This window comes from Chamaea fasciata, unplaced genomic scaffold (genome assembly GCF_029207755.1).
Source record: "Chamaea fasciata isolate MVZ Bird 193981 ecotype frontalis unplaced genomic scaffold, bChaFas1.0.hap1 SCAF_2, whole genome shotgun sequence".
Taxonomy (NCBI): domain Eukaryota; kingdom Metazoa; phylum Chordata; class Aves; order Passeriformes; family Sylviidae; genus Chamaea; species Chamaea fasciata.
Genome location: NW_027094087.1, coordinates 103,131,456 through 103,158,780, shown reverse-complemented (window position 1 = coordinate 103,158,780; position 27,325 = coordinate 103,131,456). Strand labels below are relative to the sequence as shown.

The 27,325-nt window shown below is 38.0% G+C and overlaps 1 protein-coding gene across 1 annotated transcript in view; it reads left to right on the top strand.

The window, feature by feature from the left end:
* Positions 1-25,740, top strand: part of APOO (apolipoprotein O) — a 28,340-nt gene extending 2,600 nt beyond the window's left edge. The window contains exons 2-9 of the mRNA XM_066176951.1: positions 1,442-1,549; positions 3,861-3,980; positions 6,601-6,655; positions 7,755-7,850; positions 9,792-9,883; positions 14,904-15,011; positions 22,461-22,556; positions 25,422-25,740. Of these exons, the coding sequence (XP_066033048.1) occupies positions 1,442-1,549; positions 3,861-3,980; positions 6,601-6,655; positions 7,755-7,850; positions 9,792-9,883; positions 14,904-15,011; positions 22,461-22,529 (648 nt within the window). The 3' untranslated portion in view covers positions 22,530-22,556; positions 25,422-25,740. The remainder of the gene's footprint in view (positions 1-1,441; positions 1,550-3,860; positions 3,981-6,600; positions 6,656-7,754; positions 7,851-9,791; positions 9,884-14,903; positions 15,012-22,460; positions 22,557-25,421) is intronic.
* Positions 25,741-27,325: the final 1,585 nt, after the last annotated feature.

Below are 27,325 nucleotides of genomic sequence, written 5' to 3'. Positions count from 1 at the left end.
ATTTAAGCTGCAAGCGCTTGACTGCCTACAACAAGCTGATATGGTCTGGATAATTTTAAAGCTATTTTCTAACAGCTCTGCAGCAGACAGAGCAATTGTGCCGTGGCTGGACCAGTTACCCACCCACAGCATGAAGGATGGATGTGTGGTTTGACCACGGCTTCAGTCTCACAAGCAGCTAGGTCAGATCCCACCTACCATTTGTGAAAAGGAGGCGGCCTCGCTGCCTCCTCCTTTCTCATCCCTTCTCCCCTGGCCCACACAGTTCCTCTGGTGCTTGTCAGGCTGTTTCATGGAAGGGTTCAGTTTGCTAAGCCCGCACAAAGCTCTCCGCTTCTCTTTCAGGATTAATCTTTTGCCAAATTGGCGAGGTGAATTGCCTCACGGTGGGAGCGTCCGGCCACCAAAGCTAGGGCAAGGTGAGCAGCAGGACTTCTGGGAGCCAGTGTTGGAGAGGAGCCAGACGCCTCCAGTTTGGTGTTAGATCCACTCGTGCTGTAACCTGATGCAGGAAAACACAGGCCGTTGTAACTGCACATTTCCCTGAGCAGTAACAGGAGTATGAGACATTGAAAGCTTTCCCATTTCAACTGACATTTCTGGAGTTATACTTGGCTGTTAATAAAGATGTGTGTTTGCTGGAAAATGCTCTCTAGGCCTTCTTGATTTACTGTGCAGCTGTGAATTTTTTTCCTTCTGTTTTTTAAGTCGAAGCAGACTTTCCCATTAAGAAATTCAGTTCAGTGTATGTCCTGAATATTGGAAGAATTATATCCACCTTACTCATGGTGGTTGTGTTGTGTGATTGGAATGAATCTAAAGTATTCCAAAAACAGTCAAGTAATTCATGTTTCTCACAGAAAAGTAGGAGTGTCCTAGGGTGACTTTATGATGCTTGTATCCCCAGTCGTCTGTTCTGTTTACGTAATGTAAAACATTCCTAAAATTCTTAGAAAGTATTGATTTTGTTCTGGTATTTATAGCTGTAGGTCTCATTGTTTTCCTAAATCTAGATGCAGATATTAAGTAGAAGTAAAACACTGAACTTCTTGGTACTAACTATGGAAAAATTGAGGTATTATAGGAATTCACAAAATTCTTTAAAATATTAATATGATCTTGCCATTTAAACTGATAAAGTTAATACAAAAATTATTTTAAATTAGAGAAAACAAAATCTTTTTTGTGAGGTGAAAACTGATGAGATTAGCATTTACTTCTACTGCCTCCTTTAGCCTTAGGCTTTTCCAGTTACCATCTGAGTGCCTGAGAGCATTAGATTGTGTGCTGCTGGCCCTCCTTTCTCCTTATTTCCGAGCATCTTTGTATATCACTTTTTACCATGTGGAGGGACATAAACATTGTCTGCCTGGACATGTTCAAACACGTTGCCATTTTGTTTGCACATAATAACGTGCTTGTCTTCCTGTAATGCTTCCAGGTAATTCGGCTGGGGGCCGCCCCTGTCAGCCTGAGCTTGCTCTCTGTCCAGGTTTATGCTGCTTCTTCAGAGAAGACTTCCAAAAAGGAGTTGCTGAAAACTGAGGAGGTAAGTATGGTTAGAGTCTTAGAGCTTTTCTATCTAAAGAATTCTGGAAACATTGTGTTTTGATGTATGAAAGCATTTAGGTACATCGTGTCACCTTTTCTATTCATGTCTTTAAATTTGCTTCTCAATTTTCCACAACAGAGACACCTATATAGTTTTGCTTGTGGACACTGCTGTTGGTGTTCTTCACTTGATACTGCCAGGCTTGCCTGTGTGTAAGATCTTTTTCCTACATTAAAGCCTTCTATTCTCCATTCAGAAATTACATTTTCATGTTTGTGGATTTACTTACAGTTATATTTCAAATTCATAGGAATATTTTCTTTGCTTTTTATCCAGATCATGCTACTTACTTTTTACTGTAAGTACCGTTGGTAAATTCTAATAAAAACTAATTTATTTTCTCCATTAAAACAGCAAATCAGAATGTCTTATTTCTAAAAATAGTCTCTTTTTTATGATCAAAATTCTTATCTGGCAATACTTTGAATCCACCATAGTAGCCTACAGAATTTTATCAGTTTTCTTTTCTTCACAGTATTTGGACCTAAACAACAACAAATACAATAAATAGTGGTAATAAATACCTGATATTTTTTCATTTCTTTAAGATGTTATAAATGTCTTGGTTGTAAGTAGAGCCTTAAAATACCCTGTGAAACTGTAGACTCACCAGCATTGTTGCACAGGCTTTTAAAAGTCTCCAATACTAAAAAAAATTTTAAAAAAATAGTTCATAACGAAATCCAGCTTTATATGCATGAGAGCATGCAATTGTTTAAAAATTTTGAGTACTTCAGCCCAAGCTAAAGTGTTGTACTGCAAGCACAGGAACTCAGGCTGATGTTTGTGCACACCTATGTCTTTTGGCTGGGCAGTTCCCCAGGGTGTACAGAGTGAGAGGAGCCAGAGCTGCCATGGGCTCCTGGCCCTCCCTGACTGAGAACCTCAGCCTGGGCTGTGCCCAACCTCTGCTGGCCTGAGTCAGTCGTGAGGCAGCAGCATGGGGTTCATGTGAGCTGAGTAATGGGCTGGCCATCAGCTCCAGCACAGCAGAATGTGCAAGCCATGGAGTTTTGGCTGCCTTTTTTGCCATTCACAGGGTGTTAGTTTGGATCTCTACTGTGTCAGCTGTCTAGTTTCATAAAATATATGGGAATTTCCTTATCTCCAAGGCTTCTGTCCTTGTGCCAGACGTTGCTTTTAGGTTGTCCAACAGGATCCAAGTTCAGCTTGTGACTATGATTGCCAGGGATGACCATGTTTCCTAGGGATGTGAGGCTGAAAATCCTTGTCTTTCAAAGTATTATGGGAAATCCAGCTGTACAAGTTATCAAATTATTGCATAAATTTGATGTAATTTTCTATTATGTTATGGTTAGCAGCTTTTTTTATTATGTTATAGAGACAGTTCTTTTCCAGCTGATCATGAAAAGAGAGCTAGCTACATTTTAATGCAGCAATACATGTAATTATCAGTTTATAATAAACTACTAAATAGAGTATAAACATGGTGTAAAATATATTTTATACTAAACATCTGTGTAGTTATAAACTGCTAGAAATTTTGGTAAGTTTTTTTTTCATCTGAACTTTGCTGTTCATCTTCAGTGGTACAAACTTGAGTCTTTTTTTAAATGGAATATAGTTTCAAATATGCTTAGGTAATTGTTGTAAATGTTGTGATTCTAAACCTTAAGCAGGGTGGTTTTAGCATTTATTATGTGAAGATGCCCATTGCTTGTTAGAGTTCCTCTTTGCTCAGTGCCAGGGTGCCATTAATGCTGCTAGTTGCTGATGTGGTTAATGACCAAGGGTTGGGATGTTGTACCATTTTTCTGCTCGGTCGCAAACAGGCACATTTGTGTTGGATGTTACCTTTGTTAGAAGCTGCTTAGCCTCTTTAATGATGGCTTGTGCAAATATAGAAAATGATTGATTGTGATTTCTAGTACATTCAGTATGTTAACTGGGAACCAGAAGTGCTGATTAAGGTGAGAAACATTTTTCACAATTATGTTGTGTGTTCTTATTAAACTAGTTTAATATTAATTTATAACTTGTGACTTGGATCATATAGCAGCTATGAATGAATTGTATAGCAGTTAGAAGTCATCTTCATCGTAATTATGTACTGTGTAATTAAACTTTGCTCATAATGGTTGTCTCAGAGCTGTGTGAATTTTTACTGTGCATTGTTTATGTAGTAAGCACAGTGTTAGGTGTTCTCTGCTTAGACTGTTCATGCCCTGAAGACCTACTTACACAATGACACCTTTGTTTTTAACATCTTGTTTGCTAATATTCACAGCTGTCACTGTACTCCTCCCCAGCTCGTGAGACTAAATATGTGGAGAATCCCAAAACCGAATTGGAAGAGGGGGTTTCCCGTTTACGGCATGTTCTGGAGCCATATACAGCCTGGTGTCAGGTATAATGGTTTGTATTGCAGCTGGTGGTGGTTCAGGGGTAAAGCCCCAGCTGGGATTGTGGTTTGTTTTTTCTGAGTTGGAATTAACAGGTAGCAGCAAAGTAAAAGGTGATAGCTGTAAAAGCATTTTTCAAAAATGTGGCATCACTGACAGTTTTCTGCATTGCTTAAAATTTTCCACAGTTCAGATCATAATGTTTACCCCCTTGTCACACAGAATCAGTTGTGTCTTTATACTAGTTTTCTGAACTAAACCCTGGATTTAGGGTTTCTCCTTCCAAAAGAATTAAAATTAACTAAAGCGTAGAATTGTTTTCTGAAGTGAACTTTAAGCTTAAATATACCTAGGGATATCTGGATTTGGCACTGTTCTGTGGCTGAGGGAGATAGGAGAACAGTTTTCCTGAGAGTATTTGCAGTTTTCATGCTCAAGGAGGCCTTAAATTATCAAGCAGTGTGTTTCGGAGCAGCAAAACCAAGTTGCCCTTGTTGCAACTGTGACAAAACACAACTTAGCAAAAAATAAGTCAGTATTTGCTGAACTGGAATGTTGAGGGAAGGAATGCAGCTCTCTGGAAGAGAGAAAATCTCAGGCCACTAAGTAGTGGTAAACCTAATCCCCAGACCTTTCCCCCCAGAATTTCTTAAATATATTTTATTAGGTAGTATGTTTAGAGTAAATAGTCATTAAATACAAAAATAGGCTCTGTAGTGAAGAGGAAAACCAAGATTTTTGGAATCAAGGCCTAAATTTTTGGTATTAGATTGCAAAGCCCCAGGATAGCTTTCTTGCTCTTTCCTGCCCAGGAAATGTTGAGGCTTACTTTTGAAGCAAGGGCGTCCTTGCCCTGTGGTTGTCTCTTGGCAACTGTGGGTGATTCTCTGCTTTGCCCTCTGCCTGTTGTGAGTCCCCTTAAGCTGCTAGATGTTCAGCCTGGAAGTTCTGTGTGGTGCTACCTTTAACAAGACTGAAATATTTTTTCAGAGTTATTCAGTCTAGTGTTTCTGAAGTGCCACCAGCAGGAGCACTGGCTGCAGCTTGGAAGGGGAAGGGGGGTTTTCCACAGGATAAGTCAGAGCTCTGACCTCCTGAACACATGGGGTTTGTGTGGTTGCCTGTGGTTCACTGGGGAGTGAAATTGGAAAGGAGGTTAGCCTTTAACCTTGCTTGATGTCTTGCTGACCTGTTGTTATCCTGTTTGGGTTTTTTTTTTGGTTTTTTTTTTGTCTGTCTGGTGATCATTGACATAAGATGTGCCCTTCTGCTCACACACAAGCCATTTCCTGGCAGTGGTTTACTGACTCATTTTATGAAGCAGGCATGTAAACTTTATGGGTTTGGGGTAATCCTGCTTAACTGTAGTCAGACGTAGCTTTGATTTTATACCCCCTGCCCACCCCTGCTATGTTGAGGAAAATAATATTTAGGTGTGTCTCAGTTGTCTTTAAAATCAAACAGATAACTCAGAATAATCAGAATGAAATTGGTTATGTTTGTATATTCATTTTACTTTCCAAAATTACTCAACTGTAGTAGAAATGCAGCTCGAAACTCAGACGTAGAATGAGCCAGTTATATTCCAGTTGTGACAGAAGACTAAGTCTAAGGCAGATTTAGTCTCTGGGTTCTTTAGAGCAAGTTCTTAAATTGGCTTTTCATAAGACCAACATCCATTTAAGGTTATGTTGTGTGTCACGTGCTAACTCTTTTTTATTTTCATGACAAATGGGGTTTTTTTGCATCACTCTTGCCAGTGAGGAGATGAAAGTTCTAAAGATATCCCCATGCAGTATCCTAAACAAATGCTTTCACTTCTGCAGGTGGAATTGCAAGACTATTCTCTGCTTTAGCTTTGGGCATATTATATATATATATGTTTATGAAATTGTTCCCTAATTTATAGACTGCCTTACTCTGTCTCTCTGAAGCATTATAAGTGTAAATAACAATTAGCAGGGTTCTTTTTATTGATATTTTTTTTCTAGTTTGATAAAAGACATAAAATTCTTTTACTTCCTAAATATTCTCAGTCTGAAAAAAATCCATGACTGGTCTTTGGGGTTGATGCAGTGTCTTTGATTTACTTTGGACATCTATGGACATCTAATTTTCTAAGTCACATCAAAGTGCAGTCTTGTTAGCCTAAGAGTCTCCTGGAAAATGGAATTTATCACCTTGCAGAATGAGTCACGTACCCCTGCGAAGCGTGAGGAAGGAGTTTATTGCAGTGTTGTAGTTCTTTTCTTTGCATCACCTCACGTATTTCTGCAATACCTGCATACGTGGTGAAACCCAAAAAATTCTGACTTTCAGTTGCCTAATCTTAATAAAATATTGAGATTGACGTCTGTGTTTCGAAGTATTGTATTTTATCTCTGTCCAAAGACTCTTTTGAGAAAAATCTGTAAGTTGTGCTAAATGTAACATTGAGCAAGCTTAGCTCTATAAGTGAAGGGTGGAAGTGGGAATAAAAGGAAGTTATTTTGGGGACCCATCACTTTTTTATTCCTTGTTTTTGGGTGTTTTTTTTCTCCTTTCCTTGCCAGGTCAGTTACAGTCTATGGTTAATATTTTACTTACTTGGTATCTATTTACTCTTGTTCTCTCTTTTTCTTTTAGGATCTTTATGCCAAAGCTATGCCCAAGTTAGAAAAAGCTGTTGAGCATGGTAGAGGTAAATCAGCTTAGTTTTCTTAACTAGCAGTTTAAAATGCAGGACTGTTCTATACCTTCAGTTTAAAGGGAATTCCATTAAACATCATTGTATGTATAATTTCTAATGCATTTAAGACTACTTTATTTCCACTGTGTATGTGTTTGAATTTCCTTTGTGGGTCACTTATGAGTCTACATTTCTAAACAATTAAAATCCCAGACCAGCATTTATGTTTATCAGTGTCACTAAAAATTAGTTATGGAGAAAGGGAAGAGGAAGAACCCTTTAAAAAGTTTTTAAAGCAGTTTATTCCCAGCCAGCAGTATTTGCATGACCCAGCCTTCAGCAGCATTTGCTTGACCCGCCTTAGTAGCTGAATCCCCTTGTAAAGTTTATTACTTGTTGCAAGCATTTGGTCTTTTGTTTGTAATGTTTAGCCATGTAATTTTGGTTTGCTTCTATGGATCTCCTAAGAACTTTTAATTAATCCACAATAATTTTAGTTTGTTTATTTTTTTTTTGTGAGCATCCTTTCATACTGGGGCTTACCAGGACTGAGCATGGATTCTGTGTAGAGCTCATTTCAGATACTGCACCTCTTTTTTTAAAACTTAGTGGTTTCAGTCTTTTGAACTTATTAGCATTTCTACTCGAAGATTTTCCATAGTTTTCCATTCCCCCAGCAGACTCCAATCTTAGAGTACACTTTGTTTTTGCTATGTCTTTCCATTGTTCAATGATTTGTTTTTTGTACAGTATTTTACTGAAACTAGTTCTTGTTAATGTGAAACGGTAAAATTCCATTTTGCAAAGGTTTTTATCACTAATTTGAAAAAGATATAATTGAGATGCAAAAGAGCAAAACAAAACAGATGACCCAGAAGCAAAGTCATAGCTCCTATGAAAATTGGTGAATACAATACAATATTCAGTCTCATTCATGTGTCACTGGAGAAGATCTCAAAGGCTTTCAATTTTTTGCCAGCATATCGAAAATGTTAAATGTTTTTTGATAACTCTTTGTGTTTTGTAACAATTGCCAGCATGTATTGATGATTCCTTATCACAAAAATGCTTTCACATGACATTAAAGCACTTGTTTCTGGCTTTTTTTCAGAGGGCTATGAATTTCTCCAAAACCCCCCTGGTGGATTTTATCCGAGACTTGGTGTGATAAGTTTTGCTGGGATTGTTGGATTGTTTCTTGCTAGAGGTAAGTGGGAGCCGTTTGAACTGGTTATGTTACGGTTTTGGATAGGTAATTCTTTTGTGGGTTTTAGGGTACTAATTTTTAATTGTGACAAGGAGATCTGAATTAACTGTACAAGTGTGTTTCTACACTGTTCCTCCAATTATAAAGAAACTTAATGGAAAAGGTGTTTAATAACCAACAATTACTGTTTTATCATTGCTGTGTTTGTTACTAAAATCTAGTCTTCCATATTTCCCAGTAGTATCATAGTATAACAGAAATGGCAAAGGACTGGTTGGGTATTTCTTAGCCTAAAAATATTTTTAATTATTGAAGTTCTTGATCACGTATGTCACTGGACAAAACAGTAGAGAAATGAATTATGGTAAAATACAGATGTTCCAGAACTGTGATAATGTGTCCAATTAATTGTATATTCGAGTTTTTTCAAAGTATTGTGTGTCCATGTGCAGAGCTGCTGCAGATGGTGATTCACCAAATATGTGAACTCTGGGTGTACTATTTTTTTTTTGCACTACAGAAAAATGATAGAGTTAATTTCATCACCCTTATTGAAGAAATGTTCACGCTTTCATAAAAAGAAGCATTAGTCTAAGAAATGTTAACTGTGAAGAAGTATTTTGTGCTTACACTGAGATATTCTTAATGCAGTGAAATGTAGGTAAACAAAACTTTAAAACTGTATAATTTAAATACCAGTGAGGACATAGTTTGGACAAAAATAAACCTTTGTGGGGCCTGAACGTGTTGAACTGGAAGTGTGTGCTTGACTGTGTAGAAATTAGAAGTGCACCTCAAAATATTTAATTTTCCAGTGTAGCTGGTGAAAGCAGTACTTCACTTTTTTCCCTCGTGTATTTTTTTTAATGAAATCAAGGAAAATTCCCTGTTTGAAGTTCTTCAAATTCCCTCTTCTCAAATAGTGTGGTCATGAATGAGGTTGGCTTCCAGCATTTATGATTGTAACAAAGTGAGGGGAGAGGGGGAGGTGCAGTCTTGGGACTGGAATTGGAAGATTAGAGGGTCCTAAGTTTAATGAAAATGAAAATACCTCATTCTAAAAATGTTTAATTTGTGAATCTTTCAGAATGGGAGCCATAATTTTAAAACTTTTTTTCTGGTAATAGTTTAAAATATGACTGTTATTTCCAGAAAGTATTCAAACCACAGAAGGAAATGCCCTTTAATTTTGATGCTACCAAAAGTCCTCTTTATTTTATTCCTCTCTCCCTTGGTCTCTGTGGAGAAATGGCCCTCTTGGAAGGTACAGATGAAATCCTTCAGGTCTAATCATAACACTTGAATATGCACAGCTGCTGACTAAGTAGAGAATATGGTATTCAAAGTTTAATCATGTGAATATTGTGCAGTCATCCAGCTTGGTTTAAAATGCCATTAGAGATAATTGGTTTTAACTCGTGTTGCAGGTGGAGTGATGCACTTCACTTGTAAGTGAGCAGCAACAATGTGTTTATTGATAATAAAGCAAAGACTTGAAAGGATTTGATGGCAGGATCCACTTGATCAGTTACTGCATAGAGGACAGGGTCAGACAGACCTGTCTGGGGAGGATCCTTCTCTTGAGTTTCAGTGATTCAGATTCAGATTCATTCCTTTCTAGACTCTTACTCAGAGGAGTCTAGATGTGTCCAGTCCTAGTCCCAGACTTGGTCAGCAGTTTATGTCCAAAGGATTTTATGTGCATAATCAATCTAAGATATGATCTTAGTGAAGCTTACAGAGTTTTGCAAAGTATTAAGGAAGGCCCCTACTAATCAGAGTGATTACGTTTCTTAAAAAACTGGTAGGATGGAAGAGAAAATGCACTAAAATGTGTTTAAGAAAATTGTTTATAAGTAAAATGTTAGGGCCATTCAGCTGACTTGGTTAACATATACTCTGACAATGGTTTGTGGGTTTTGATTTTTTGTTACAAAACAGGCTCAAAAATAAAGAAGTTGGTGTATCCTGCAGCTCTCATGGGTATCGGTACCTCCATGTATTACCCCCAGCAAGCGGTTGCTATTGCAAAGGTCAGTGGTGATACCTTTCTTTGGAGAAGTGTCTTTTACTTTGATTGTTACCTCCTAGCTTCAGATTAACTGGTCATCCATGTTTAAAAGCCATGTCAGTGGCAATTAACAAAATGATGGGTTTTTTGCCAAAGTGGATGCAGTCTGGGCTGAAAGATAATCAGACATGTTCCTTTTTGTGACCTTTTTTTTCCTAACATCTGCAGTAGTGTCTTCAGTTAGAGGAATGTAATTTCCTTTTAAAATCTCTAACCTCATGTAACACTAAATTGACATAAATATATGCTAAGTGAGTACAATTTGTGTCTTTACTTACGATACTAAGGAAACATGAAATATCTTGTGAGCAAATGAAAACAGTGTTTGAAAGAAAAGAAAAAGAGTTTCTGTAGACAAGTCGTTCTAACATTTTGAGATAAATGTTATTGACATTTTCTGCTCTTTTTTTTTTTTTTTTGTTGAGGCTTTAAGAACGATAGCATGCACATTCTGGAATGGGGTAAGAATTCTGCTGCAAATTTACTGGATGCCTTCCCTATTTATGGATTTGTTGTTTCAGGCACACAAGAAACACGTTAACTTGCAGTTGCCTAAATGAGTTTCCTGTGAGAGAAAGAACTGAAGAGACCACAGAATTGCTTACAGCCCTTACTGATGTTAGCTCATGTGCCTTGCTGTCCACATTTAGTGGTACTGGCAGATTCCTCAGATCTCCACCACACTGTAATCCAGCTTTTAACCACTCACAGTGCACATACTTGCATCTTTCAGAAATTCTTTATATTTCAGCCTTTGGTAAATTTGCTATCTAGTTACTGGCCACTAGCGAATAACCCGAGATGTCAGAATGGTAATACGATATTCTCAAGAACATATGATGTTCTTTGAAAACTGAAAGGTCATTGACTTAGGGAGGAGTCAAAACTGCTGAGTTTGAACTCTGCCAACATGGTGGTACTCTGATCTTTGATGGAATCTTTTTTTACTGCTTCCAGGATTCAGATGCTCTAAATACAGATAACTCTGTTGACTTGTTCTCAGAGAGTGAAAATTATACAAGTGGAAGGAAAAAGAAAATGAAAATTTAAGAAGCTTAGACATTTCTGTTGGAAACTGTGTATTAAAATTCTACTTGCCTTCTGAACAATGAAGTGGGAAGCGATTGAACGCTGTTCAAACTGATGTTCCTGTTTTTAAAGAAGCTCAGTTTGGGCTTAACTATGGATTTCATCCTAACAGCTTCACAATACTTAGTTTATTTTATGAGAACTTTGAAGTGCATGATTGCTCTTTGATTAATTCACAGTTCTTAGCTTGACTGTAATGAAAAATCTGATAGGAGATTGGAATGGGTTTAACTTTGTTGACTTGGTCAGGACAGTAGACGTATGAATTTGGAAACTTCTGTGGGGTGAGATACTGTTTTGGTTCCTCTAATCTATCTTGTGCTTCTCTTTTCTTAAAAAAAACAAGTTTTAAGCACATCGTATCATACCATCCATAATTTTTGGGCTTTAATCTGAAATTGGAAACACTTTCTTCTCTATTAATTATTTTTAAATATTTCATAGGCCTTTCAGAAAATGCCTGTAAACCTAGAAAGGAATGCCTGCAGTACAAAGCTCACTTGCCAGGTTAATGAAAAAATACAGAAAATACTCTGAAACATAAATATAAATTATTTTATTTTTTATGTTATGTTATTTTTATTTTTCTTTCACACTTAAGTACTTCATCACTGCTTTTTCTTTTATAGTTGTATAAGTCCCATCACTGGGTGTTGTGTTGTTTTTCTTTTTTTTTAATTTGTGAGGGTTTTGTTTCTGTCTCACTTTTATTTAAGACTTTCCAATAGAGAGTTGGAAATAAACACAGCAAAATGTATTTGTAATTGAGGTCCAACACTTAATTCATCTGGAAGTAAATTTTTTTCTTTAATTAGGATGTATGAACTCCTAAGTGAAGTTGTAGCAACAGAATTCATAATTGGTAACAGGTAGTTTTCAGACACTAGTCATCTAACTGAAGATGGAAGAAATTCACAGTCTATTATATTTGTCCCCTGCTTTAGTAAATAATCTAACAAGTAATAGATCATAAATTCTAATAAATCACAAATTTGTAAGGGATTTATTTCCTCACTGCCACTATTACTATGCTTTTAATAACTTAGAACAAAAGGTCAGACTGTATATGTAGCAGGGGAACTAAATTTAATACTAAAGCTTATTTTATTCTGGTGGAACCCTAGTGTTTTGAAATGGTATTACTTCCCAGGTAATCATAATATACTCAAAATACTTTGTGTTTACTGTGGCTCATCTTCATCTGGAAAGAACTTTCCATTATGCAGTTATTTAAATCACTCTATCATTAGAATTAAATTTTGTCCTTTGTTATTAGAACCTTTCAAACTTACTGAAGTACTGTGTGTTATGCTTTCATTCTTCTTGACAAAAAACTTCCCAATATGCCAGCTTTGTTTCTTTGACAGCAAACCACATTATTTCTATGCCTTTTGAGCCCGTACCTTGTTCAGTCTATAAGGCATAAACAGCTGTGCTGGCAGAGCTGAGAGCAGGACATGATTCCAGAGCTGTGAGTTGGAAAGCAGGAGTCGGGGTGCCTTGATCTGTGTTCGCTGCCAAATGCTCAGGAAATGGCACTTGGATTGCTTTGTTAACAGTGTACATGTAGAAAAACCAGTGGATCCTCAGTTTAGTTTCTCAGCATGAAGCATAGATAAAGAACTGCTGATTAAAATTCTGTGGGTGTGTAATTCTGTGTAACATCCAGGATAGTCAGTAATGCACACTCATGGTGCTGCGTGGCACATTAGGCCTTGGAGACCCCGGGGGCTACCCCAGTAGTGCCCAGTGCTACCCCAGTAGTCCCAGTATGGGTGTTGGTGGCCCATGGTCATCTCAAACTTTCAGAATCCCTGTTGAGACCCACTCAATCTGACTTTTGAACTTGTTTGTTCAAACTTCAGCATACAAACCCACTTAGAGTGCTGCATTCAACAGCCATGGTATTTTAGCCTGTTGACCTTGTAGCTTGCACTTCCAGTCTGCCTAGAATTGTATTTTTCAACTGTTAAAGTGTCTGTGGGTCCTGGCTCTTGGGTGGTTTGTGCACTGGTGAAACATTGGTTGGTTTTGGCAGACTAAGCTGTCTGGGTTGCTGTACCTTGTGATGTAGCTATGTAATCCAGCAACATGAATGACCAGTTTCTCATTTAATGCAATTCATAAATCACTTGGTCATATGACTCCTGTAATAATATTTTTAAGTTTGTACTGTAAGGCATTTAGTGTGGTTTTAAATATTTTAATGGAGTATTTTTAAGCAGAAACAAACAAACAGCTTAAGGACAGTTTGGGGTTTTTTTTTCTCGTTTTATGTTGCTAGCTGTGTCTTCAGTAATATTGCAGACAAAACCAGCATTTTGTTTATTGTGATTATTTTTCAGTCCTGGTAGGTTTGTACTGTTTGCACAAGGGACCACCATCTTTTCAGATGATCTTTTCTTTGTTGAAGTGCTAGAGAATGAACACTTCTGATACTGAAAAACAAAATAACTGGCTATACCTGTAATATTTAAATTGGGCAGTTTTGGAGATTTAACTGGTTCACTTGATGTGCTTATTTCTGATGACCCTTATCACTTTCAGCCATAGAGAAAACTGAGTGCTTCCAATGGACTTGTTTAAACCAATGTAACTGGTCAGATATGGTGACAAAAAGGATACTTTGTATTAAAGGCAGCCTACAGTTTGGATTTAGTTGTGACTTGGAAGGGTAGTTGCTGATTTGGGTTTGTTTTCTTTTAATTCTAGTTATTCAATAGCCTCTTTTGTAAGGTAGCAAGCACATGGTATCTGCCCAGAAGCACATCCTTGTACCATTGTGTAGTAACTGGTGTTATCAGTCTTGCTGATAACAGATCAGACAAACAAGGGGAAGTGGTTCTTCACACCGTGCATACCCAGCAGTAGAACCACTTGGCACAGGGATGCTAAAAATTTGCACTTTCCCTTGAACTCCATGCAAAAAGTTCATGGGAGGGAAATTCCTCGGGCCCCTTTGCACGCATAAAAATCATCTCTGGCTCAGGAAATCTCTAAACAGTGAATTGCAGGAGACTGGAAGAAACTTTAAAAGTATAGTTCAGAATTTTTTTTCAGAAACATGAGAAAACTGTTTCAGAAACATTTATGCTTGCTCTGTTCTCAGAGTTGGTGTTTTGTGACTTTGCCTGCTGTAAAAGATAGGGAAATATCTTAGTTCTTGATTTCGTAAGGTTTTCTTAGTTTAATAGCTGTTTAGTTGGACAAATAGTTCTTTTTGCTGTTCTTCATACAGAAACAGATAGTGATGTGTCAGTATAGACCTGAGCCTGGCTGTAAAACCTAACACTCTTTGGTTTTAAAGGGTGATATGAATATTACAATTCCTTGTCACATAAGGGACAAGGGATACTGTTTTATTAGACTTTGGGGCCTTTTCTTGTCATAAAATAGCTGTTGGTGTAATATAGCAAATACAGTAATTCCCAACTGTGTCCTCTTTTGGGAGTTGACCGGTGGTTATTCATTACACTCATCTATCAGCAAGTTCTATAAAACAAATAAGAAGAAAATCAAAAATTGCAAAATAGTGACAACCCTAAGTAGGGTCTTTCAATGGGTGTGGTCAAATGAAGAAATGCTTTGCATATGTTAATTATGTTGAATGTCAAATACTAGGAAAACCAGGATTGTTTCCACGCAGAATCATTCCACTCCCGTTTGTACAGATGTATATTCACGTAGTCTTCAGACAGTTTTCTAGCACGTTATTTTTTCTTATTTCTCATGTGACATTATTTTCCAAAATGTATATTAATGCTGTATATTGTGAGCTTGAGCAGGAAGAGTTAAATGTCTTCTGTTTTGAGACTTCTTCCACTTAAATAAGAAGCAAGGCAATATTCCTCAGATTATTAAGTTCATACTTTCTAAAAACTTTTCTTTCAAAGGTTGCTGGCACACAGCTGTATGACTGGAGTCTTCAAGGATATATTGCTGTAGAAGCTCTTTGGAAGGATAATCCTAAGAAAAAGAAATCAGGGGAAAAAGGTGATAAGGTAAGAAGTCTGAGGAACTTGATTTCTGAATTTACTGCTGCCTTTTCAGACAAAAAAATTACAAACAACAGTGGTTTTGTTCCTCTGTGACTTGGCTTTTATTTCTGAAGAGGAATTTTTCATTCTGTCTTTCTGTGCTGTAGAAAACCAGGCTTACTTCAAGTTAAACTTTCAGTAATGCTGTTTGGAAGTTTCCTTTAGTATAATCTGGTACAGATAAGCAAACAGAGTTCTAAAAATATATGTAGATAGCTTGATGAAGAATAGTGTGAGAGACTGGAGAACTGAACAAATTGATTAAATGTGTGCCGGGAAAAGCCTGAAAAGTAAGGTTTTTAGGTGTTCTTTTTTAGCTGCTGCTTAAAGAAATAAAAGTTCAAGTGTATAATGTAAAGCTTCTGTGGTTTTAAATTCACTTCTAAACTTACTGTGACTAGGAGAGGGGTGTTTTGGAGACAAAATTGCACTTGGATAGACCTCAGGGATAGGACGAAGTTCCCTTGGTAGGGCTGGGTGTAGGACTAGTTCCAAACAAGCTGGGCTGGGGAAATGTTCACGTGTCCTGGCAGTTTCTGGGTCTCCTGAGAGTGAAGACTTTCATCTGTATTGGCCCAAGGCACTTCAGTAAATGAACTTGAATAAACAAAGATTAGTTAATTGTTCTGTACCTTTCCTAAAACCTAGGCAATCAAAAAAAAACCCAAAAAAAGAGTCAGTGTTAAAATATTTCAGAAAGACAAACTGACAGCATTAGTAAAAATAGCTGGAGTTTTTCTTTTATTGGGTCCTAGGCTTTCAAAAGGGAACACATGGTTGTTATTGGAAGGCAAAAACTTTTGACACTTTCATCTTACTATAAGGCTTATTCAGGCACTTGCTACCTCAGCAGAAAAACAAACAGCATGCACAATTGCAGAGACTGCTAAGTAAACACACTTCTTTCTCTTCCTCCTTGCAGAATCTTTAAATCACACCCCTTAGTTGCCAGAACCTGTTACTTGCACAAAGGAGCAAAATGCCCATAGTTGGGTGTTCTCCAAAAGTTCATCTCACTGTTCAGGTACTGTCAGTGTGAACTGTTGCTGTGTAACTTGGTGGGTTAGACAAGGTACAAAAACCCTGTGACTCAAATGAAGAAACAGTACTTGATCACTTGATGAAAATGCCTGCATTTCCCAAGTTCATGGATCTCTTACCACTGAGGCAAACAGCCTTGCTGGTGCTTTGTCCTCTGAAGTCTGTGAAGAGAGGGTCTTGTCTCCCTGCTGTGCAGAGAAGCTGAACAGCAGCTGTAAAAAGTCACGTGCTTTTGTCTAGGATGGGGACTGAGAAGTGATTCTAATGGAAGAAGTTTGCTCTGAAGCTTCCTTCGGCCTGGGTTGGTGAAACCATACAAAGTACATAGTTGAGAATCTGGGTGCGTAGAGATGGGTTTGTTTTAGGTTTGTTTCTTATGGAAATAATCATATGGATTATTAGCACCACCAAATCAACTTTTCAAGCTGAAGAATTTCTGTTTAAGTTCTATTTTTATTAGATGCTTTTACTCATACAGAAGTGTCATAGAAGAAAATGCTTTTAACTATCATATATTAAAATTGGCAAAACATTTTGGATAGATTCTGTGACTTCTGTCTTGATTTGACAGCCTTTTGAAAGAATTCGGTTGCTTTTGTATGCATATTCCTTATTGTTTTTCTAGGCAGCTAGAATCCTGAACTAGTGAAGACAGATCTAAATGTTACTCTTGAGTTTTTGTTGCAGCAGATGTAACCCATTTAATGAAACTCTGCCAGAGCAAAAGACGTTATTTTTGTTTTTGTGACATTTACTCCAGCGTTTTCCTGTTGCTACACAAAGGATTCTTGCAAATAGTCAAGCAGTATATGGGTGTCTCTTCTTGGCTTCTGTTAATTTGTTACATTGCTCATAATTTGTCTGATAGTCATAGGTACCACAGCTGTGCATAACTTCATGTTTGTGCAGCAATATGTCATTAAAATAAATGTGGTATGTTAATTTTCTGAAGGTTTTATGAAACAAAAACCTGTGCCAAATTGAGGTAGTATCAACTGAATTCTGAGCTCTGCCAAGAAACATGAATTCTGGGACCTTCTGTGCCTGCATTTCAAAACACTGTGGCTGCAGCCCCTCCATACGGCAAGTCAGTCAGATAAATGTTTTTAATACTCTGTTGAAGGATGCAGCTCTTCAGGAAGTCAGGATAAAATCCCTCTGCTAAAACTGAAGCACACAGAAAAGCAATTTCCTTCTCTTAGTTCTCTCTCTGTCTTGTGTATATACCATTCAAAGACTTCTGCTGTATTTTTAACAATTTTGGATTCTCTCTCTTCCAGCAACACTGAGTTGGGCACCCCTTGTTTTTAGTGAAGTGGCCAAATTGTGTAAAACCAGAACAACACTACAGCTCTAAATACACCCTTTCAGCCCTTGTTTCTTTCTTATTGTGTTTGCTCTTTCCCACTTTGGCCCAACTAGTAATAAAATCTCACAGGAACCTAATTTCCCTCTCAGCTTCAGAGAGTGAGAGAAACTTTTGTGGCATATTATTTGGTTTTCATTCGTATCTGGTGTGCTGATGGACACCACCAATGACTTAGCAATACTAATATATGATACATACAATTTTTAAACCCATATGTTTTTATTACACATGTAAAATATATAAACATATAAATATATTTATATAAAAATATATTTAAAATCGATCTCTGTGGCAATCTCTGGGTATTTTATTAAGTGCTAGCTGGTTACAGAATGTCTCTGGGTGCAAAGAGTGCTCAGCTTTGGCTGATGTCCTGTACTTGCTCAGAACAAGTATCAAGGAAATTGTGGACCAGAACCTTCCTCACCTGAAAGCTCTGTTGAAAATTGTGGTGTCATTGTTTTGACTGGGGAACCTCACCATCAGTATCACGAATTGTGACAATAACAAACCTTAAATTGTGTTTTAAAGAGTGTTTTTAAGTCATATGTATTTTGGTTATCTTTTAAAACACAACATAAGCAGCTGAGAGAGCTGCTTTTTACAGAAAATGCTTGTCAGGCGTGGCTTTGGTAGGTTCTGAATAGGCAGGCAAAAGTTTGGTCATCTCAACTAAAAGAGAAACATCTGCTTCTGGCAGAAAATGCTGTGTCCTTTTATTGTCACACGCCCTCCTTTTATTGATTGGTAGTAAGAACCAAAACAGTATGAAACTTGTAAGAAATTTTACTTTTGGATTGGATCCTTAGTATGGGCAGTAGAGAATTTAGATGTGGTAGAAGTGGGATGGACAGAAAGAATGTACTCTGAAAAAGTTGATCTCTCCAAGGGCAGTTTAGAGCAACATTTTTGAAAGTACTTCATATTTTTGTTGAGAATTAAGGTCAAGGTCAACTTAAATAAAAGAAGAAGTTACTGATTGACTGGGGGAGCATGAATAAGGTAAGGCAGTGATGTTCTCTTTATTCCAAGCAATATATTGCAAACAAAAGAGGACATAAGGTAAATTATTAATCTGTTAATCTGTGAGCCCAGGTGAGCCTTTGTTTTTCCTCTGTGGCTGCCTTTTTTTTTTTTCTGGTGGGCAGACTTTCCCTTTCAAGAGTTTCCATAAGCATAAAAGATACATACCTATCTTATGTACTTTTGAAGTTGTAATTTCTAAGACCACTGTAAATGGGTCTGGCCATCTGCAAGGCTTCTGAGGTAGCAACAGAAACTTCTGCACCTGGCTCAGCTGTAATGTAAGGGAAAGACACATCACATATTTGGGGGTTTGACATTTAGATAGTTTGCTTTGGGGTGTTTTTCTTTGTATGGAAGGAAAATTTTCAGAGTAATCGTGGTGGGTTTTTTGCAGAGTTTGTTGTTGAAAGTTTAGGTCTCAGTGTATCACTGTTAGATACCGTGTGAGCTAGGTTGGGGTGTTTTTCAATCACTCGTACTGAAAGGGTACAGTCCCCTTGTTTCCAGTGTTATTTTTAGTTTCAAATAATGATGGGTTTTTTTTAATCTCAAGGAATCCCAGTGTATTGAACGTATTGTAATGAATGTATTACGGAGATTTCTTATCAGTTGCCTTTCACTTGAAACAGTCAGAAACACAAGAATGCAAAATATTTCCTCTTCTGCTGTGGGATAGAGCTCTGATGTGTGAACTCCTCTGGCCACCCAGATTTGTTATGGAGTGGTTGTGTTGAGCCAGAAAGTAGAAAGACTGTCTTGAATATGTGCCTGCTTCTGATTATAAGAGGGTACCCTGGCACAAAGAAAGTCTGTCTTCTGAGTCATTGATCTAAACAGATTTTTTGCTTCTGACCTGGTTTTGAGAGTGCCAGAGGACTTTGGCACTTTTTTTGTAAAATTAAGTGCCTGTGCCACAGGAAGGCCTTTTCTGGCTAAATCACATTACTGCTTGAACTGTCTCTCTTAGGCTCACTATTTACACAGTGGGCATATACAGTGGATGGAATTAAAAACTCCTTAATTGCTAATTCAGCAAATGACTTTGTGTGAGGAATGATAGTCTATCAGTGGATTGGCTTGAATTAAATAACTCAGGCTTAGTAGTTTTACTGAAGGCAAGCCCTGTGATGAGATCTCCTGAGCTCGTAGAAACAAAGGAATTTAGCAAGAACCCCTGTTCTCTTGTGTATGTGTGTGTGTTGCTTTAGATTGTTTTCCTCTTTCAGGGCGTGAAAAAAAAAAAAAGCTTACCTAGACAATATTTGCTTTTTACAAGTTAAAACAAGAAACTGGAAAAACACAGGCTTCTCTGTGAGGAGCTTATTTTTAGTTCATTTGTTCAGGATTGAGTAAACTCTGAGATGAGGCATCATTAGTCAGATTGTTCATTGTAAATGATAGTAAAATGTCTTAACTTCAAAGTTCCTGTACAGACAAATTACGGAGTAGATTATTATTTTGAAATGGGTGTGGTTTGTGGATGTGATTTCCTCTACTATGAAATATCCCAAGTGGTGATCAAAACAAGATGGGTTTTTGAAAAAACTACCTTTTAAAGGTCTTGCTAGGCATTTTTTGAATAGACATTTAAGAAATATCTTCATAATTGAATCTTGATACATTGAGTCCATATCTCCAGCACAGCATATGCAGGATTGCACAGACTTGGTGCCTTATTGTCTTTAATAGGTAATACATAAATTTGGTGCATATTTTCCAGGCTCCTCTAGCTTCTTTTGCTACATTTTCCATCACATGTAGCATTATAGAATCACAGAATGGTTTGAGATGGAAGGGATCTTAAAGATAATCTAGTTCGACCCTTTGCAGGAACAGCTTCCGCTAGACCAGGTGGCTCAGAGCCCCATCCATCCTGGCCTTGAGCACTTCCAGGGATGGGGCATCAACAACTTCTCTGGACAACCTGTGCCAGTGCCTCACCACCTTCACAGCAAAGAATTTCTTCCCAATATCCAATCTAAACCTGCCCTCTTTCAGTTTGAAGCCATTCCCACTTGTCCTGTCGCTCCCGGCCCTTCTGAAAAGTCCCTCTCCAACTCCCTTGTAGCCCTCTTTTTTAGGTAGTGGAAAGCCACTAGAAGTTTTCCCAAAACCTGCTCTTTTCCAGGCTGTACAATCCCAACTCTCTCAGCCTGTCTTTGTAGAAGAGGTGCTCCATCCCTCTGATCATCTCCTTGGCCTCCTCTGGACTTGCTCCAACAAGTCCGCATCCTTCTTCTGCCACAGGCCCCAGAGCTGGACACAGCAGTCCTGGTGGGTCTTCCAGGAGCAAAGGAGACCTGCTCACGCTGCTTTTGAAGCAGCCCGGGATGTGGTTGGTGTCTGGGCTGCAAGGACACATTGCTGGGTCATGTTGAGCTTTTCATCAACCAGCAACCCCAAGTCCTTCCCCCCAGGGCTGTTTTCAATCCATTCCCTGCCCATCCTGTGTTCGTGCTTGAGATTGTCCTGACCCAGTTGCAGGAGCTTGCACTTGGCCTTGCTGAACTTCATGAGGTTCACATGGGCCCATCTTTAAAGCCTGTCATGGTCCCTCTGGATGACATTCCTCCCTGCAGCGTGTTGACTGCACCTCACAACTTGGTGTTGTTGGCAGACTTGCTGTGGGTTCCCTCCGTCCCACTGTCCTTGCAGCACTGACCCCTGAGGAGCACCACTCCTCACCGGTCTCCACTCAGACATCAGACTGTGACTCTGAGTGTGACCATCCAGCCAGCTCCTTATCTGCCCAGTAGTCCATCCATCAAACCAATGTCTCTCCAGTTTAGAGACAAGGATGTCCTGCACGCCAGTGTCAAGTCATAGATGACATCAGTCACTCTTCCCTTGTCCACCACTGCTGTAAACCGTGTTGTAAAAGGCCACCAAATTTGTCAGGCACACTTTGCCATTAGTGAAGACATGTTGGCTGTCACCAATCATCTCTTTATTTAAATCATGTTGGTAAAAATAGCCTCCTAGAATAAAGAGGAAATGCCATTTAATTTCCATGTGTAGAATTTCAGAACAATTGAGGGTGAGTGTCACCTCTGATTATTTCACCCAGCCCCCTGTTCAAAGCAGAGACAGTTTCAAAATTAGATTTGGTGGTTCAGGCCTTATGTAGTCATGTGCTGAATATTTCCAGGGGTGGAGATTTAGAAAGTTCTCTGGAAAACCTGCTCCAGTGATTGCTGGTGTGATCCATTTATAATTTTTTGCCCTTTGATCTAAGAGAAATTTGCCATGCTCCGCTGTCCTTTTTTCCTTGTCCTTTGGATATGAACCTCTGAGAAGAAGGTTCATATATGTAAATACCCTTTAAGAAATTGTGGATAGGAATTAGGTTCCCCCTTTGGTCCTCACAAGTCTGAACAGATCCTCATCTCAGCTTGTCCTTGGATGTGCTTCAGTCCCCAAGCCATGTATGTGGCCCTTTAAGTATTTTTTATTGGATATCTATTTAAAGCTGTAATCAAATGCATGCTTGTTATAGCATCTTGGCAAATAGATAGACCAGACCCTGTAACAAGCTTCTCTTCATTCTTTCATTTCTGTCATTTTTGTTGGGGAAAGTGTGAGAGCACCCCCTAAAAGGATAATGTGCTAAAAGAGGCCTATTGTATAAATCCACACAGAATTCAGAGAATGCAAAATAGCAATACTCTGTGGGTATTCATCCTCTGTTAATAATACAAGCAAAATGATTCCGTTAAAGCACTTCTGTGGAGAATACTTGTTCTTTCAAATCCTTTAATTGCTTGGCTAACTCCAGGAAGACAAAAGTCTAGAAAGTGTTGGGTAGAAGATCATATTTGAGTGTATTACACTGAATTAGTCTCATGAACCACTTGATTTCATTAATTTTTTTTTTTTTTTTTTCAGTTTTTGAAGAGGGTTTCAGTTCTGGTAAAAACATTAATCATGGATTGCTTCAATTGAAATGTTGTGCACTTTTTTTTTTTTTTTTCCTCCAGGGTGATGCAGTGGGTGACAAGCCCCTGGAAGTCCATGCTGCTTCAAATAAAGAGCAAACCCAGAAGTAGAATGCTACATCACCTGACATCAAACAGGTAAAGAATTAAGTCAGCTATTAGTTTGTGGCTAAGCAGTAGAGTAACTTGGAAAAGCTGAACATTTTCAAGTTTGACCTATAGTTTTCTTCATAATGATTAGGAGAGTGTGGACAGATAATTTTAATTGTCCTAAAATTTAGGACAAGAATATATGCAAATATATGACAAATTGTCAAGAATATATGCACTCATTCCCTAACACTATTTAAGTTAAGAAATCTAAATTCTTCATCTTGAGAGCATAACAAGTAAATATATGTCTGCTTGAAGAGTTCTGAATTAATTGAGAAAAGCCTTGTGATTGTGGTGTCAATCGGTTTTGGCCTTTTATTTTCTTTTTCATCTTCCTATTTCTGCCTCCCATACTAAAAAACCTCTTTGCCTTCTCTGTCATGCTTGTACAAATATTAGGGTGGGAGAAGAAACCTCTTCCCTGCTGATAAGTTTTCTCCAAAGATTTGTGAGTGCCAAGGTACAGCACTGCCTAGCAGCCTGTAAAAGTCCATGATGTGCCTGACCTTTCATGTTAATGCAGCTCCCAAATGAGTCCTTTTGGGAACAAAAAAATGGAGGAAATGAAAGCAGCATTTTCCAGGCTCTTCAAGGCAGAAACTCCAGTTGAGATACCAGTTCTGACTTGGCCTCGGGGCTGTGTTCTAAACTCAAGCAAGTCCTATGGTTGCAGTTCCTAGAAAAAGCAAAACAAAAGCATCTTCTCGACTTTTTAATGATGGTTTGGTTTCACAGGATAAAAATTGCTCTGTATTTGAGGCTTATTACAAATAATTTTAACATAATTGGACATCATTTAGCACAAAATGTCAGATATCTGCTCTGTTATCAGTTGATAAAGGATGTCCCTTCTGAACATGCTTTCTACTTGATTCTCTTTTCCCTGTATTATTTTTGCATCATGTTAAAAACTTACTTTTCATCAGAAAGTGATCCTGGCATTTTAAGGACTCCTCATCAGTTTTCTATGCAGTATCAGAATTTATTTTCTCTTCCTTACTGCCAACTGTGTAAATAGAGTCCACATCTGACACACTGGATCAATTTTTTTTTTTCCATGCATCCACATCAGTCACATATGTTTGCAGATGTGGTGGAATGCACCCATCTGCTGAGCAGCAGCATTCCACTGTTACATGGGCAGCTTTAAAAGAAAACCTAGTTTTTAATGTGGACTCCCTTAAAGTGTTTTTAATTGTTATTGCTAATTCTCACAGCAGCAATGTGAGCTTGTTAACTGGCTGATGTACTGAGTACCTTAGCTTTCCCTTTAGAGCTATGAATGTAAAGTCTTTTAAGAATACATGTTTTCCAAGTAGTTTGTAAGATAGTCATGTAAAATGAAAACTAAAACAATAATAGGAGGATTTAAAATATTTTTTGGTATAAAGAATCCTAAGAGAACCAACCAAGAGGAAGAAATGCCTCTCTAAAATTCACTGAAATATTGTTGTTCTTATTGTCAACTAGGACAGAGCTACTAAATGATAAAAAACCAAGAGAACTGAACTTTTGTTTGTGACACTGCACAAATACCAAGGTTCATTACAAACAGAAATCTATAAATAGGTTTTATTTTCCTTCAGAATTTCTTGCTATGAGTATCATTTCTGTTAGGCCTTTATTCACTTTTTGAAATGTCAGACTTGTGCTTCAGGCACATTTTCTTTGTTTGGGGAAGGTTTTAAGAGAGTGATGATGAATTGCCCAGGAACTTGCGGTACCTGGGTGCTCCTGGTTTTGAAACCTACGTGCTTCACCTCATGTTGTTTCTGGAGGAGGCACATGAAGGGAACTGCTGTTTTTTTGACCTAGGGCAACCAGATGGTGAAAGTTCAATTCAGTATCAAGCTCAGCTGTTCTGTGGGGGTGGCAATTTGTTACTTGTGCTTGAAACCAAATCCAGTCATTTAACTCCATACCCAAGTCCAGATGTTTTGTTGGACTTAGGTGATTCCAACAGTTGGACCACATTGCTGAGATCTTTGAAAAGACACATTTTTTTTATTTTGATGAGATCAGTCCTGAGAGTCTCACTGCATTTTCAACTGTTGATAATATTCCTAGTTGAATGTGGTTACTAAAATAAAGACAATCTCATTTCCTCAATTATTTGCCGCAGCATGGGTCTCTGTACTGTGAATGGTCAGCCAAGGATAAAATCATATTGGGTTGAAGACAACAACATACTTCTGTATTCCAAAAACCAGCAGCATTGCACCTCCTTTATTATAGTTCATTTGTCATCAAAAATTATAGCAAACTATAGCTCAAACCACATCCCACTGTGGAAAAAGCAAGCTTTAATTTTATCCAGCTGTTGTGTTGAGGAGTTGCACGGAAGTGACAGGGTTTTGTGTTTTTCCATAAAGATAGCATATCTCATTTCCACTCTGTTCCAGATCTATATTTATGTAACTCCATTTTTTTGAGTTAAATTGCCCTTGTCTTACACCAGAGTAAGTAAGATTAAGAAAATACGCATTTGATGGGGATTTAAAAGAATTCTTCTTGAGAAAGTTGGTTTATTATAAAAGATTCCAATTGGTGTTTGGCTGTTTGAAGTGTTCTCTTTTGTCTTTCCATTTAGTTCAACTATGGGAATCGAGTCCTCTAGAACAGACATGATCATTAGTACTCTAATGTCAGTAATGTGAAGAGTTAAATATCTCTACTGCAAGCAAATTGGTACTGAGAATGTTCCTCAAACAGGCTTTGATCAACTTGCCACATCAAAAAAAATTTTTTTTGATTGCACTATAAAAATGAAAAGGCCTGTGATAAATTTAATTTTGCTTTCTCCCTCCTTCCCTCTCCCCCTTAACCTCTGTCCCCTTTCTCTGGTTATAGGTGAATAAAAATATAGATATGAGCAACAATTTCCCAAGAAAAAGATGAAAACCATCTGAATCCATTTTGAATGTGACTAATCTGCCTTCTGCCTCAGGAGAGTCTGATGATCTGCTGCTTGGGCGTCTGGTATGACTTCTGTGAAAGGACACTACATGTTTTGGGTCAGTCTTGAGACTTCGTCCTCTGTTCTGCAGTGGGACTCAAGTCTGCCCATGCTTGTCCCATTGCAAGATCAACATGGCAAGTAGCAAGTCTCAAAATCCCTCGGTCTCTTTATTATTTATATATAAAATAAAATTCCAGTTACAGAAAATGGTCCATTTTTCCCCTCCTCCTGTCTTCTTTAAACTCACGGATGTGATGTTTGCACAGTCTGAGGTTCTGGAGGTGGTGTTGACGGTGCCTGTATTTTTTACCAGCGAGGAAAGCTGAAAGTATTAGGATGTTTTGGCTAACATGAGCTCACAGAATTGGGAACGGGAACAACTACAATGAGTCTTGTGTTTTGTCTGGGTCCCCCCCTCCTTTCTATACAAGTCCTCTGGCTCATCAGTGCCAGCAGGAGGTGTGTAATGAAGCATCTGTGAGTTCCTGTCTGGTGGATGGATGGGAATGGAGCTATTAATGCTTGCTCTTGTTCTTGCTTGAATGCACAGCACAATGGGAACCAGAACATTACCGTGGTGGGAACCAGCTATAGAATAACTTGGCTGTTTCCGTATTCCCAGCCAGGGGAGGGCAGGAAAAAGTGATGATGAGGGAAGAATACAAAAGGATTTCCAGCATTTTGAAATCTTTGCACAATAAAACCCTTTCATCATTTTGTTGTCATTTCCATGAGTCTCTCTTTTGGAGCTTGATGCATTACAAGTTACTGTAATCCAAGTAGCATTTAAAGCTATGTTGGTGAGCCTTAAATGCTCCTTAATTAATCAGTGAATATGATGAATGGGGGAAGGATAAGATGAAATACGTGTTTGTATGATACATTAACTTTTCTAAAAAGAGCAAGGAAGAAAATGCAAAGTAAATCAGATTCAAAATGCTTTAAAACATCTTTGTTATTGCATGGTTAGGTATTCCTGTTATTGCGTGGTTAGGTATTCCAGCTGAGCACACTCCACAGACTTTCAGAGAAAAACAAACAGATCTTGGCAGTGTGAATGCCAGTCTGTGTGGGCATTATAAAACAGACCAGTTCTTTTTTAGTACAGGCAATAAGGCGTGTGGTTGCCTCAGGCAGAAAAACAGTATCTCCCAACATGTTCAGTGCATGTTTATATAATTGTTTTAGGCTGGTAAAGATGTATGTTGATATAGGGAGTAGAGTTCTTGCATGGGGTTTAGGAGGTGTGTGTGTGTGGTTTTGTTTTTACTTTAAACTTGCCAACATAGTTTAAGCGGACTTGGGAGGATCAAAGTAGTGTTTTTGTCAGTAGTGGAGAGGAAACTTGGGAAATAGAGCTGTTGTTACACCACTCCTGTGGTACAAGCATAGATTCGTTTCTGCCCTTAAAGATAGTTCTTCACTTAGGTATTCTCATATCACATAGAGAATAATTACCATAGAATTAGGAATACAGCTTTAGATGCCTGGCGTTGTTTTCAGTTTCATATGATTTCAATATTTGGCATATATCACACTGGCATTTCAGAACATGATTACTTGATAAATCAGTTATTTGTTTACATATACACGTGTGCATGTTTAAAAAGCCTGAGTTAAATGAGTATCACTTAAATGCTTTTCACTTGATCAGATCTTCATTCAGCATATTTACACTGCTGCTTAAAAATGTCCCAAGTGATTGACATCAAACCGGAATGCTTTCATCTAGCAGGAAATGACTGCCTTCAAGCACCTGCATACACACATGACAAAGAGATGGTTCCAAAATGTG